Raw genomic sequence first — 15,389 nt, 5'->3', positions numbered from 1 at the left:
TTTTGGAGACAGGGTATTTAAATAAGTAATTAAGGTAAAATGATGTCATTAGGGTAGGGCCTAATCTAAAATGACTTGTGTCCTTTTAAGAAGAGGAAATTTGGATACAGACAAGTACAGAGAGAAAACCATATAAAAACACGTGGAGAAGATGACCATCTACCAGCCAAGAGAGAGATCTCAGAAGAAACCAAACTATGATCTCAGACTTCTAGCCTCCAGAACTGTGAGGAAATAAATTTCTGTTGAAGCCACCCAGTCTGTAGTACTTTGTTAATGGCAGCCTAGCAAACTAATACAGTGAAGGAATTTGTGAAAGTTTGCTTGGCCACTGGTACACTGTTATAATTTCTATACAGAACCTGTAGTTTAAAAAAACTAATAAAGTCAATTTTATGTCAAAATATCTAACTTTCAAGAAGACGTCACACTTTTAATACATCATTTTATAATGAAATGTCAATCACATTTTAATATAATGCTGAATAAGTTGATGGAATTTATCTTTTATACATTTTCCTCTCTAAATAATAAATAAGATCAAAATCTTCTAGTAGAAAGAAATTTATAATTTTTTTAAAGGATTTTATTTATTTATTTGACAGAGAGAGAGATCACAACAAGGCAGAGAGGCAGGCAGAGAGAGAGGGGGAAGCAGGCTCCCCGCTGAGCAGAGAGCCCAATGCGGAGCTCGATCCCAGGACCCTGAGACCATGACCTGAGCCAAAGGCAGAGACTTAAACCACTGAGCCACCCAGGCACCCCATATACTTTCTAATGGTAAGAATACCAGTACTTTTAAATCAAAATCAAATCTAACATTAATTAAGAAAAAATTTAGATAAAATCACTAGACACAGATAAACTGACATTCTAATCTACCCAGGAAATTATTTTTCAATTGCAGATAAACAATCTACATATGGCAAATTTAGGATTGAAAAAACTGAAAAACAGAATTTTGATATCTCCTGAGAATCCAAATCAAGGATTTAGAAATGAGACACAATAAAGAATAGTAAGATTTATATTATTAGTATATAATCTAGTAATTGTATCACATATTTAATATATTACACATAATCAGAATTATTATAATCCCTTTTATACAAGTAATACAGATACTACTATTATACTATATAATAGCTCAGAAGTACATAGCATACGAAGGAAGTCACAGAAGTATTTAACAGTTAATTTTATCTCAACCTTTATTAATGAATCAGTTTCCATATACTGCTTTCAATCACTTTTTATTAATTGCTTCCAAAAACCGCAACACATGCATGAAGAGGTTGATGACATCCAAGTAGAGGCTGATGGCAGCTAATACATACTCTTCAGGTGACAGCCTATGCATCAATGAGTGTGTGTCATAGATGATGAATCCACAGAAAAGAAGGGCTCCCATGGCAGCCAAGACCAACTCCATTGTTTCACTATAGAAAAATAACTATAGGCAAGAAATTAATAAGTTTATATTTAAGAACCCTATTAAGAATACTTAAGTTACTCGCTCTTGAGTTATATATAGCTATATACATATTTAATAATGCTTTACAATTTGGAATGCAAATGTTAAAAGTAGAAAAAGACAAGGCAGGTTCATCCTCATTTCTGTTGGATGTAAAGACGAATGGATGAATTCATTATATCCTTTCTATGCCATTACCCACAACACTGAACAGCAGCATTCCAAATATAAATTATTTAAAAATATATTTCTTTTTCAGAATTGTGTGTGCCACTGGGAGGTTAGTAATTACAAGTGAGGGCCTCTTTCTCTGTAATTTAAGTCACATGTTCATCTTTCTCTCAATCAATAATATTAACATAAGATTTTGATGTTTTTAAGATTATTTTTCACAATTCTATATAAAAATGTTCCAGATAATTGTAACTAAGTGTCCTAGCATAAGAGTACCTCTTACAGTTTTTGAGATTATTTATAGTGACATGGCCAGAATCATAGTTCAAGTTACCAATTTAAAACAACTTACCTTCAAGATTCCTGACAAGCACAAAATCCATAAAACAGCAAACAGTCTATAAAAACAAAATATTAGTAATTTAGAATATTGCTCCTTTACAAGCTATGTGATGTAACATTTACTGAAGAAATAAATCCATCCTGGTATTTGCCAAAGAATAAGTAAAATATAAGAGTTCATAAACATATAATGAATACTACAAAATTCTCAGAAACTAAAAAAACAGCCATCTGCTCAACATTTGTTTTTATGGTGAACAAAACTAATTGAAAGTACCATTTTTAAAGTTTTTGACTGGAATACAAAGAAAATATTGATATAAGCAGAAATATCACTAGAAGCATTTTAAGACAAGGACCTAGAAGACTTCTAGAAAATATATACATGAACAAATGAAAGATAACTGCATTTTTAAACCAAATAACAACAGCAAATTATTCTGTGAACATGCATATCTGTTAAAGTCCCCAATGTACTCCCTATTTTACTTTAATGTATTATAGAAATTAATATACACAAATAATAAATTTGCCACTGGTATAATGAGTTACCACTCATATATATTATATATAATGTATAATTATTATAATATATAGTATAAATATATGACAAAGGACACAAGCAATCAGTCCTTTGTTATCAAATATGTCTTACAAGCCCAAACACACACCTGCTGCTTCAGCCCACAAGGAAATACTGGGGTCAAATTTACCCTCCCTCCTTACATAAAAACCACACAACACCTATGACTGAACAGCAGACAGCACAATACAGTAATTCCTGAGATAAGGGAAGCAAGGAAGGTAAGCTCTGTACCTGACCCAGCTAGAAAGTGTTTCCAGATCATGACAACCCATATGAAACCCCACAGTCTCCCTGAATTGAGATGGTGAGAATTCAGAGGTCAGAGAGGCCATGGGGGTTAGAATTTGTGGAGCAAAATTCCAGAAAGGGGAAAGCTATAAAGAGAGCTAGGTAGCTCTGGTGATATGCAGAGAATTCCCTTGAAGTTCTTAGCTGAGCACAGATTAAGGCACATATATGAAGAAGTGACAAAGCCTGTGGGAAGAAACACCATGGAGAAGCAGGCAGAACAATCCTCAAAGACCATACAGGGCCAGGAATAGTTCATGTTCACCCCAGCCAAAGTGGAAAGACTTCCTAAGACGTGGGGCTTTGAATAATTCTTAGAAAGTTACTGTCTCAATAGAGTGGCCAGAGTAGCCCTCACCTAAATGTTGCTCTGGACCCACCTAACAAGTATGTAAAAGCAAGCGTCAAAAGGCTCAGACAGTTTCCAAGGAACATAACAGCTTTCTAGAAGAGTAAAACCAACATATTTAAAGGAAAACAAAAAAACTCACTACCCAACAATATAAAATTTACAATGACCAGCATCTAATAAAAAATCATAAGGCATGCAAAAGAACAAGGAAATATGACCTATAACAATAAGAAAAATTAGTCAATAGAAACAAATTCAGAAATGACACAATGATAGAATTAGTAAACAATGACATTAAAAAAAAATATTCCATATGTTCAGGAAGGTAGAGGAAAGCATCATCATGAGAAGAAAAATGGAAGACATATATTTTCAAAAGACACAAATTAAATTTCCACAAATGAAAAATATGTCAAATGAAAAATATTCTGGTTGGACTTATAGACACTGAAAAAGAAAAGATTATCAAACTGAAAACAGCAACAGAAATTGACCAAAATGAATCTCAGAGAGAAAACGGGGGGGGGGGGGGGTAAACTGAGCATCCCATGAACCACAGGACAACATCAAGAAGTCTAACATACATGTTGAAGTCTCAATAGAGAGGAGAATGAAGGGGTACATAAAAATGTTTGAAGAAACAATTCCTGAAAATGTTCCAAGTTTGGTGAAAACTTTAAACTGATAAATCCAAGGGCCAGAAGAAACATGAAAAAACCACACCAAGGAATATGATAATCAAATTACTAAAAATGTTAATCAAATTATTTAGAAAATATGAAAGGTGGCTGGAGGATAAAAGACATGATGTACAAAGAACAAAGATAAAGAAAAAAGACTTCTTGTCAGAAAATATATGAACCAGAATACTATGGAATGACATCTGAAATACTGAAAACAGAAAAATAAAAAAGAACACAAAAAACCTAGAATCCTACACTCAGCAAAAATAACAAATTCAAAACCAAAGTTGAAATAAAGATTTTTTTCGGACATGCAACAGCTGAGATCAAGACACCACCCAGCACTATAAGAAATATTAAAAGGGGGCACCTGGGTGGCTTAGTTGGTAAGCGTCTGACTCTTGGTTTCGGCTGATGTTGTGATGACCTCAGGGTTATGAGATCGAGCTTCCCATCAGGCTCCTCACTGGGATGGAGCCTGCTTAAGATTCTCTCTTTCCCTCTTCCTATGCCCCTCCCCCCCCACTTATGTGCATGTGTGCTCCACCCCCCTCTAAAATAAATATATAAATAAAATCTTTTCAAAATAAAATAAACATTAAAAGGAAATCGTTCAGGCAGAAGGAAATACAAGATAGAAAAGTAGATTGACAAAAAGAAATGGAGAACAGAAATGACAAAGTAGTGGGTGAACATAAAACACTTCAACTATTTTTAAATCTCTTTAAAAGATAATGGGGCGCCCGGGTGGCTCAGTGGGTTAAGCCTCTGCCTTCGGCTCAGGTCATGATCCCAGGGTCCTGGGATCAAGCCCCGCATCGGGCTCTCTGCTCAGCAGGGAGCCTGCTTCCTCCTCTCTCTCTGCCTGCCTCTCTGCCTACTTGTAATCTCTATCAAATAAATAAATAAAATCTTAAAAAAAAAAAACACTTTCAGAAAGTCATTCTCAGCTTACAATTCCGTAACATCAGCATCATAATGAAGGGTAACCTAATCCCTATTCATAAATAGCGCAATACTGTAAGTGGCAGAATTAAAACAAAAACCAAAACCATAAGCCTCAATGATACCAAATGTCAGCCATAAAATGGAAGATTGACAAAGTTCTTATAAGAGAGATGGATTTCTTTGGACTGCCATTAAAAAAAAAAAAAAAAAAAAGGTAATTTAATGTGGGCACCAGGGTGGCTCAGTGGGTTAAAGCCTCTGCCTTCAGCTCAGGTCATGATCCCAGGGTCCCAGGATCGAGCCCTGCATCGGGCTCTCTGCTCAGCAGGGAGCCTGCTCCCCCCATCTCTCTCTGCCTGTCTCTCAGCCTGTCTCTCTGCCTACTTGTGATCTCTATCAAATAAATAAATAAAATCTTTAAAAATAAAAAAAAAAGAATTTAATGTTTAGAACAAAAATAGTAATATAAGGTGTATACTATATGTGGAATTAAAAGTTATAGCAACAATAGCACAAAGGTAGGGAAGAGGAGATGTAACTATGCTCTACAGAAAATGGTATATTATTTACAGGCAGACTATGGTGCTCTAAAGATATATAGGGATGCCTGGGTGGCTTAGTCAATTAAGCATGTGCCTTTGGCTCAGCTTATGATCCTAAAGTCTTGGGATTGAGTTCTGTATCTGGTTCCTTGCTCAGCAAGGCTTCTCCCTCTGCCTGCATGTCCCTCTACTTATGCTCGCTCTCTCTGACAGATAAATAAAATCTTACATATATATGTATTTTTTTAAGATTTTATTTATTTGAGAGAGACAGACACACAGAGAGAGGGAACACAAGCAGGGGGAGTGGGAGAGGGAGAAGCAGGCTTCCCACTGAGTAGGGAGCCCAATGCGGGGCTCAATCCCAGGACCCTGTGACCATGACCTGAGCCAAAGGCAGATGCTTAATGACTGAGCCACCCAGGTGCCCCATATATATATATATATATATATATATATATATATAAAATACACACACACACACACACACACACACGTATATAAAAATACACACACACACCCTGTAGGGGCAACTGGCTGGCTCAGTCCATCGAGCATGCAACTCATAGGTTCTAGCCCCATGTTGTAGAGATCGTTTAAATAAAAAAACTAAAAAAAATCTGGAGTAAGAAGAAAGGAAGGAAGGAAGGCAGACAGGCAGGCAGGCAAGCAGTATACTGTTTACAGTATACAGTATAACCTAGAGTAATGCTTATTTAAAAGAGCTATAGCTAATAACTAATAAAGGAGATAAATCAAATCAAATAATCCAAAGAGAGGAAAAGAAGTACAAAGAACAGATGGGACAAACAGAAAGAAAGCTAATGGCAAGATGGGAGGCTTAAATCCAACCAGATCAATAATAACATTTAATGTCAGTGGTCAAAACATTCTAAGAGCAGAGATGATCAGATTGGATAAGGAGAAAAAAAAAAAAAAGCAAGAGCCAACCATATGCTCCCTATAAGAAAACTATTTTAACTACAAAGCTACAAAGAAGCTAAAAATAAAAGGATGGAAAATGATATACCATGTTAATGCAATCAAAAGAAAGCTGGAGTAGCTATATTAATAACGTAAGTTTCAGGACAAATATATTACCAGAGACAACTACTTCAAAATGACAAAGGAGTCATCAAAAGGACATAACAATCCTAACTGTTTATGCATCTAAAAACAGAACTTCAAAATAACATGAAGCAAAACTTACAGAAATGGTAAGAGAATCATACTCTAAATCCATAATTGTAGTTGGAAATTTCAATATTGCTTTGACATTAACTGACACAATGAGCGTGCAGAGATTACGAACTGTGCAGGACACTTAAACAATACTATCAACCAACTTGACGTGATTGACGTTCATCACTCGTCCAACAGCAGCACAATATATGATTCTCTTCAAAGAACATTTACCAAGTATCATAAAATGAATCTCACAGTAAATATTATGGGACTGATAACAAGAAAATATGTTATTTAACAACACAAAAATAAAATCAGATATTAAGTATACATAGTATTGTAGTCATACACGGTGAACTGAGGGCATGGTGAGGTTCCAGCTGTCAATTCTCATGCTGGAACAGCCACAGAATTTCTCTGGATACATCTGGAATACCTACTTAGAATGAAGTATCATGCCACCACATAGTATAGGTCCTTCAGGATTAAAATGGACTCAGGACTTACTTTTTCATACTTAAACTGCACCAAGGAGTGTGGGGAAGGTGGTACTAGGAACTATAACGTATCTGAGGTTTTACCCTACTCTCTGGATGCCCGCACAAGACAGGGGACCACCAGGTCTGAGGAAGAAGTCGATCACAGCAATAGCAGCTGTTAAGGAACAAGCACAATAGAGAGGTATTGTGGGCACAAAGAAATGAGAGAGCCAGTAGAAGGCGTAAGAAAGTAAGTCAGTCACTGGCATTTAAGATTTCTTCAGCGCAACAATCTCTAGTGGCAACAAGCTCCACAATGCAGCCATGGCAGAGAAATGAAAAGTTGCTCAAGAAGAGCTCCAGACACATTGAGAAGCCAAGGCGACAGATGGGCCTCACATGTGGTTCGATGCTAAAGTCTTTAAAGAATGAGGAAGGGCTAGGGCGCCTGGCTGGTTCAGTGGAAAAGCCTGAGACTCTTGATCCTGAGTTCAGAGTTTGAACCCCACACTGGGTGCAGAGGTTACTTAAAATTAAAATTAAAAAAAAAAAAAAAAAAAAAAAAAGAGGGAGGCTTGAACAAAGGGAATCAGTGGCAGTAATGGGGAAGATTGGGAAATGTATACCCAGATACTCAAATGTTAAAACATAAACCTTAAAGCACGAATTTCCAGCATGCTAAGGAAATAATGAAAACACAAGGAGACTGGCGCAGTTTTCAATACTAACCCCTCACCCAAAACTACACAGGGTGTGGGAGAATGAGCAGCTAGAGAACAGTGTTCTCAAGGAGGAATCAAGTTTCAGCTAAAATAAGAAGAAAGATTATTATTATTATTTTTATTTTTAAGACTTTATTTATTTATTTGACAGACAGAGATCACAAATAGGCAAAGAGGCAGGCAGAGAGAGAGGGAAGCAGGCTCCCTGCTGAGCAGAAATCCCAATGTGGGGCTCAATCCCAGGACCCTGAGATCATGACCTGAGCCGAAGGCAGAGGCTTAACCCACTGAGCCACCCAGGTGCCCCAAAAAGAAAGAATATTATTATGAAGAGACTGAAATATAGGCAAGATTGTTTACTAGAATGGGATTTCTAGAGACTATACTAGAATGGATGGGAAGAAGCAAACAGCAAATCTTCCATCATATATACCACATGAATGTGTATCCCCTCCAAAACACAAAAAGCAGGAAGTAAAAAAACTGCTGACTCTCCCGACATCACACTTCATTCTAATACAACTAGTTAAGCATCTTGCACAATTGTTAGTGTTGGCTGACCACTTATATTTTATCGCAACAGAGATTTCTGGTAATCTGGATTACCGGGGGAAAGGGGATGAAAAAATGTTTTGCAAGAGCTTTTGTAAATTTTTAGTGTTGTAACAGGAAAAAGAACAAATGTTGACTAAGCGTCAACAGGAAGCCATTGTGAGCGTAGAAAGGAGTATACACATTCTTACCAGGTGAGGGCAACACTGTATCATTATCCTAACAAAAAGCTTCACCCTGTATATTTACTAGTTTGAAGAAGGATACAGGTTAATCTACATAGGTCAAGAAGTTTTTTTTTTAAGATTTTTTTTTTTTTTTTTAACAGACAGAGATCACAAGTAGGCAGAGAGGCAGGCAGAGAGAGAGGAGGAAGCAGGCTCCCTGCTGAGCAGAGAGCCATGTGGGGCTCGATGATCCCAGGACCCTGGGATCATGACCCGAGCCGAAGGCAGAGGCTTAACCCGCTGAGCCACCCAGGCGCCCCAAGAAGTTTTTAAAGTTCATGCAGATATCACCATCACCTGGGTCATTTACCCTGTTTCTGCCACAAGAAGTGGATGGTCTTGGTACACATTTATGTTAAGACAAAGACCTAAATGATGTAGGCAAGTTCCATAGCATTCATAGAGCATACAAGCCTAGCCTCTCTAGAAAACTGGGGAGATTTTTTTGGGCATTCCCTTCCTTTTCAATATAGAGTGGAAGCAAATGACTCAAAGCCACCTTCCATCTCCTTTTATGTTCTGAAAGTATAGAGCCTGGCTTTAGTTGGTACTCAGAGAGATGTCCTCTCATCACCCTCCATTTTATTTTTATTTTTTTAAAGATTTACTTATTTGAGAGTGCACACCAAGAGAGAGAGAAATACGAGTGGGGGGGGCGGGGCCAAGGGAGAGGGAGAAAGGGAATCTCAAGTAGACTCCCCACTGAGCACAGAGCCCCACTCCCGGGCATTCATCTCAAAACCCATGAGATCATGACCTGAGCAAAAATCAGGAGTTGTGCACTTAACCAACTAAGCCGCCCAGGTGCCCCTCATCACTTTCCATTTTAAAAGACAATATCCAAAGCTAAAGGTACAGCCCTTCTCTTAAGATGACCTATAATGTTAAAGATATTTATCTATCATAGCCATGAATATATAACTTACCCTGCTCCAAATTTGCTGAAATCTCTCTTAGATTGCAGAGTATACACAGTCAAACCAAGAAATACAGCAGTAGTCAGTATAAATGCTTGCAGAACAATATATACATCATAGAAAGTAACTGTAAAATTAAAAAAACACTGATTAAAAATGCATTTAAACATACTCTATATAAAACAGCTTTTTCCTTGGCATTTAACAGAAATGCTATTATTTGCTCCTGTACTACTTGCGAATAAAATTAATTATGAAAAGATTCTTTACTCAGCCTTTAGTACTGATACAGTAAAACCACACTCATACTGCAATAAACAGTCATTCACACAAAATAAGGTGGTCACATTATTATGAAGCTAAAGAAATGACTGGAGAGGTAGGACAGAGCCAGCAGGTTTGGAGTTTGAGGGATATGTCTGGAGTTTGAGGGATATGGTAGAATGACTCTCATCTATCTCTGTCCCCGCTTCATTTTATTACCATCTGTGGTGACTGTTCTTTATGACTTAAATATCAATAGGGATGACTCTGAGTCCTATGACTGGCTGGGAATCTCTGGGCAGTAGCAGCAATTTTAGCAATCACCTGGTTAATTGCATACCCAATTCATCGGTCCAATCAAAGAATCTAGGCAAGGTTGCCATTCACCAATCCTGCAGAGAACAGGAACCAACCACTAACTGCTTTACATCCAAAAATGCATACATAATTGGGGGTTTCTCAAATACACACCAAATTCCCTTCTCACTTTTTAGAATGAACATCTAGATTGACTGTGTCTATTTTAATTGTAATACAACTGCTTAGCATTTTTAAAAAAGGCTACATCCTAACCCCTTTAAAGGAAGTTAAGTGCTTTGAACCCAAAACCATTTAAATAATTTTTAATCTGTCAAGGTTTAAATTCTATTCCTAAATACTACATTCCTGAACAGGATTAGGAAAGTGAATGCAGAAATGAAAAAACAAGAGATTTTGCTTGTCAACAATTTACGTGTAGGATTAGGTGGAAGGGGTATTATAATTAATGAGGAAAATAATGTTCTCAGATTATCCCATCTATGTATTTCTACCCCCAATTCCAATAACTCTGAAATAGATCTCTCTCCTTTATCTTTTACAAATGGTGGGAGCCAAGAAGGACAGAGATGGACTTGATGATAACATTAATAGATAGTAACATTAATAAGTAAATATTAATAACACTTCCTTTCTATGCTGAAAAATTTCAGATCTATTTAAGAGTTATTGTTACTTATATTACAGTTCCTTTACAAAAGGAATAAGCGAATTACCAAATAATATATAGATTTAATAAAACTGACATAGAAAGGTTAAAAGCAGTAATGACAAAAGGAAAAGATAAATATATGAAACATAATAATTGGCAATTTACTGTTATTGACAGTTAATAGTTCATTCTAACCTTTTTTGTACCCCAGGTTAATCATTTTGAGACAATCTGAATATTTATTGTTAATAAATCATGAAATTTTTTACTTGAGACATTACATATGGTACATCAATTATAACACATATTTCCTTTCAAATACAAATTTAACATAAAATATACAGTAGAAATTACCAAGTTTCTTATGGGGCCATCTGATGAAATACGAGACTATATAATAAAGCACAGTTCAGGGCACAATTTGAGAAGCTGGGCTCTGTATTGATGATACATGGCTCAAAATATATTTTATCGGTTCCTTTGAGATCCCTCTAAATTAGGGGGAAAAGATTAGCTACAGTTGTCTTGTTTTTATAAATGGATAAACACACATGCATATTATTCTCATTATTTTCCTAGTTCTTTTCCACTTAGTTGAACTAAGTATAAACATTTAATTTTGCATATATTTTACGAATTCTTCATCTTATGCTATGTATTTGAAATGTGATATCCCATGATATTAAGCTTTAGTCTCAAACACCTTTCAAGATTTATCTACATTGAAACGTTATTGTAACATACAGAAGCACAATTATGACTTACCAACAAAGGCCACAGTCAGAGCTTCGAATAGCGTCTAAAAAAAAAAGAAACTAAAATTACATAAATGCACATAACATTTACGCTATGTCATGTACATGTTCTAATTTCTAACAGTTCCATGTGATTCCATATGTATGATCTCTCTTTAGCTTCAAAGCAGCCTTGTGAATTACACGGGACACATGATACGCCTACCGTAATGAAAATGAGACCTCAGTGTATTGAGTGAGAAGACTTAGATTCTAAGAGTGATCCTATCACTCTTTAAACCCTAACTAGATTTTTTATACTTGTAGCAGGAAGATACAGAAATAGTATGGGAAATTCTATTTTTCTCACTCTGTGTAAGTAAAAATGAAACTGCAAATGATATGCACGTTCATAAAACTTCAATTTCACACATAAACATAGGAAGAATAAAATATTTATGTAGCACTTTAGTGTGGCAGTCCTGAAACTGCCTCCCAGTGTTCATTCTCTTTCTTTCCTAGTAACAGAACTTTCACCTGGACACATAGCTATTCAGATTAAACATTATATTTCTCAGCCTTCCTTTTAGCTACCTCTGGTCATAGGACTTTATTCTAGCCAACAGAATGTGCGTGGGGAGGGGTACAAGTACTAAAAGCAAAGTGGCTGGGGCGCCTGGGTGGCTCACTGAGTTAAATCCTCTGCCATCGGCTCAGGTCATGATCCCAGGGTCCTGGGATCGAGCCCCACCTCGGGCTCTCTGCTCGGCAGGGAGCCTGCTTCCCCCCACCACCCCCACCTGCCTCTCTGCCTACTTGTGATCTCTGTCAAATAAATAAATAAAATCTTTAAAAAAAAAAAAGCAAAAGGGCTTGCTCTCCCTTTTCTCTTCTCATTTTTAAAAATAACTGGAGGGCATATGGCTATGGCGGTGAGCTATCTTATGCCATATACTGCTTCATGAGTCCTTGAACCATAGCAGGTGCCTGAGCCCCAAACAACTTCACTACACAATCATGAACATTTTTACATGAAAGAGAAGTAAACCATCTTGTTTCACCCATGTCACACGTAGCTGAACTCATATCCCAAATAAAAGATTAAGGGATATTGAATTTTTATCCTCTAGTTTCTCTTTCTCCTTAACTACATACCTTTATTTTGTTTTAAATGCTTACTCTACGAACGCCTGGGTAGCTCAGTCAGTTAAGTGTCCAAGTCTTGATTTCAGCTCAGGTCATGAGCTCAGGGTCCAGAAATCAAGCCTCACTTCAGGCTTCATGCTCAGCATGGAGTCTGCCTGAGATTCTCTCCCTCTCCTTCTGCCCCCACCCCGCTCTCACACATTCTCTCTCTCAAAAAAAAAAAAAAAAATTAATAAATGCTTACTCTAGTTAGATTTTACCAACTACCTGATAGATCATATCATAAAGGCAAAGCCAGAAGTAACATCAGTGGCTATGTACTCATACTCTTGGTAGAAGCACTCCTTCTATCTTTCCCCACCTAAAATCAAGAAACCTATCAAAACTAGAGCAAAAATGGCATTAGAAATTGTACATGGATGTGGAGGCAATATTTTGTCATAATGTTGTTGACAGTGTCAGGGAAGTGGTAGCAAAAGATGGCAGAAATATGTTTTTTTCTGGAAAAATAAAATTAAACTTCATTCTAGGTATTTGTGACATGATTTTAGGTAAGAAATCCTACCCCATACTCAAGTATCCAAAAGAAACAGGAGAGGATGAACAGGAGAAAAGGTAATACTAGGAAAACATAACACCACCCCAAAACAGTACTCAGGAAACAAAAGAACCTAAGATTTAAATGAATAACCTTTCCTATAATTGAAATTTCTGAAATCATGAGTTTTTCTTTCATCATATTAATATAAACTTGTTACCAGAATTCATAAACTTTCTTAAGATTAAAGCAACTGAATCTAGCAAATAGCATTTTCACTCTTATTTGACTATAAATATCATTAATATTAGTTTGAAATATTTTGAAGTAAATTTTTGGTTAGAACCCAAAGTCATACTGGATAAGAGAACAAGAAAAATAATTTAAAAAACATATAACTTGAGCTTTACCAACCTATTCTGGTCATATTACAGGATTGGGTTTTTATACACAGTGGTTTGGGTTTTCATTTTCACAAATATCTAAATAGACATGACCTAAAGTGAAGTTCCCCACTCATGATTTTAAAACATATTAGTAGAGCACATCGATTGAGCAAAGAGGTCCTTTAAAAGAACAGAGTACTAAGATAAAAAATAACACTGAGGAATTAATCATAAAGATTTTACTTTAAGGTCTATGAAATTAAGGCTACAATTTTTTCCCAAGAAAATCATAGAATATTAGGGGTCCAAAGTATCACAGAGATAATCCACTTCAACATGTTCACTGTACATATAAGCAGACTTAAGTACAGAAAGACTAAACACCCTGCCAAATGTCACATAACCAGAAGCATCAAAGCCAGGTCATGAGATCCCACCTCATTATTTTTTTCTACTATACCATTATTCACAGAAAAAAAAACTCTAAAACTGACAAATGTTAAAAATTCTAAAATTAATTGTAATTTCCTAAAATATTTATTAAAAACATTGATTTTGTTCTGCTACTATTATATATGTATTTGCATTCAATTAAATAAATAAAGTTAAAACAGAAATAAACGCTAAAGTAAAAGATATTGTCAAAATACTCACAAATCCAAAAAGCAGGTACAGGTTAAGGGGATGCTTATGTCTGTTTACAGTCAATACTAAAATCAAACTCAAAGATCCAAGGGCAAACACCAAAATTAAGGCAGGACTGAAAGACAAAATTGAAAACATTTTTAAGTTTAAAAACAGTATAAATAGTGGGGTGCCTGGGTGCCTGAGTGGCTCAGTGGGTTAAGCCTCTGCCTTCAGCTCATGTCATGATCTCAGGGTTCTGGGAACAAGCCCCACATTGGGCTCTCTGCTCAGTGGGGGACCTGCTTCCCCTTCTCTCTCTCTGCCTACTAGTGATCTCTCTCTCTCTGTCAAATAATTAATTAATTAATAATATAAATAAATATATTTTATATATTATAATAATATAAATATAAGTTAATAAATAATAAATAAATAACCTTAAAAATAGTATAAATAGTATTAACCAATTTAATAAAATTGACCAATTTAATAAAATAGTAATAACCAATTTAATAAAATGTTTTATTTGTTTGTGAAGGTAAGAAAAGGAAATCTGGAAGGAATGACACCAAACTGTCAAAATAAATGATTTTTCTATTCAGGGAATTTGAGGGCTGTGAGCTGGGGAGGAGAGCAAGACAAAGAAAAGAGCCCACAATGAATAAGGAAGACTTTTCCTTTTTACTTCATGAACTTCTATCGTATTTGAATAATTTTTACAATTACCATACTGTTTTTTAACAGAAATACAATAAAGAATAACTATTAAACAGTAAATAAATTTTATATACATTTACTAAATGTAATCTAAATTAAAGAACTTGAGCCCAAAGAGCAAACTCATTTTTTCTGTAGGGGGAGGGATGATAGAAATTGTCTACTTCCAGGAAAATATTCACTCCTTATTTTTCCTTTAATATACAAAATCTATATAACTTTTAGCCATGGAAATCATTATTTTGGAGGTCAGATTCTAAACAAATTGGGGATGAACCATACAAAGCTCCTTTTTATCAGTGAAATTTCTCAGTGAAATTATCTTAGTCATGAGCCAACATTAAAAAAAATTACATATACATTTATTAAGTACCTTTATTTTTCAAGCAGTCTTAGGCTTGGGACTTGGGGGACTAGGCATAGGTGTAATAAAAGCAAAAAACAAATAAATAAATAAAACTTCAACTAGTTGCATACAGTAAAAATTCTTACTACTACCTGAGGAGATGTAGGTTTAAACCTATAAAACTGTAAGC

At 35.7% G+C, this 15,389-nt stretch overlaps 1 protein-coding gene across 1 annotated transcript in view; it reads right to left on the bottom strand.

The window, feature by feature from the left end:
• Positions 1-415: 415 nt before the first annotated feature.
• The window catches only part of TMBIM4 (transmembrane BAX inhibitor motif containing 4), a 29,733-nt gene continuing 14,759 nt past the window's right edge, over positions 416-15,389 (bottom strand). Inside the window, exons 3-7 of the mRNA XM_080812503.1 lie at positions 14,164-14,269; positions 11,471-11,504; positions 9,481-9,598; positions 2,001-2,046; positions 416-1,453 (exon numbers count right to left, since the gene is read on the bottom strand). Coding sequence (XP_080668629.1) covers positions 1,247-1,453; positions 2,001-2,046; positions 9,481-9,598; positions 11,471-11,504; positions 14,164-14,269 — 511 coding nt within the window. The 3' untranslated portion in view covers positions 416-1,246. The remainder of the gene's footprint in view (positions 1,454-2,000; positions 2,047-9,480; positions 9,599-11,470; positions 11,505-14,163; positions 14,270-15,389) is intronic.

This window comes from Martes martes (genome assembly GCF_963455335.1).
Source record: "Martes martes genome assembly, chromosome: 8".
Classification (NCBI taxonomy): domain Eukaryota; kingdom Metazoa; phylum Chordata; class Mammalia; order Carnivora; family Mustelidae; genus Martes; species Martes martes.
This window is presented reverse-complemented; position numbering and strand designations above follow the sequence as displayed.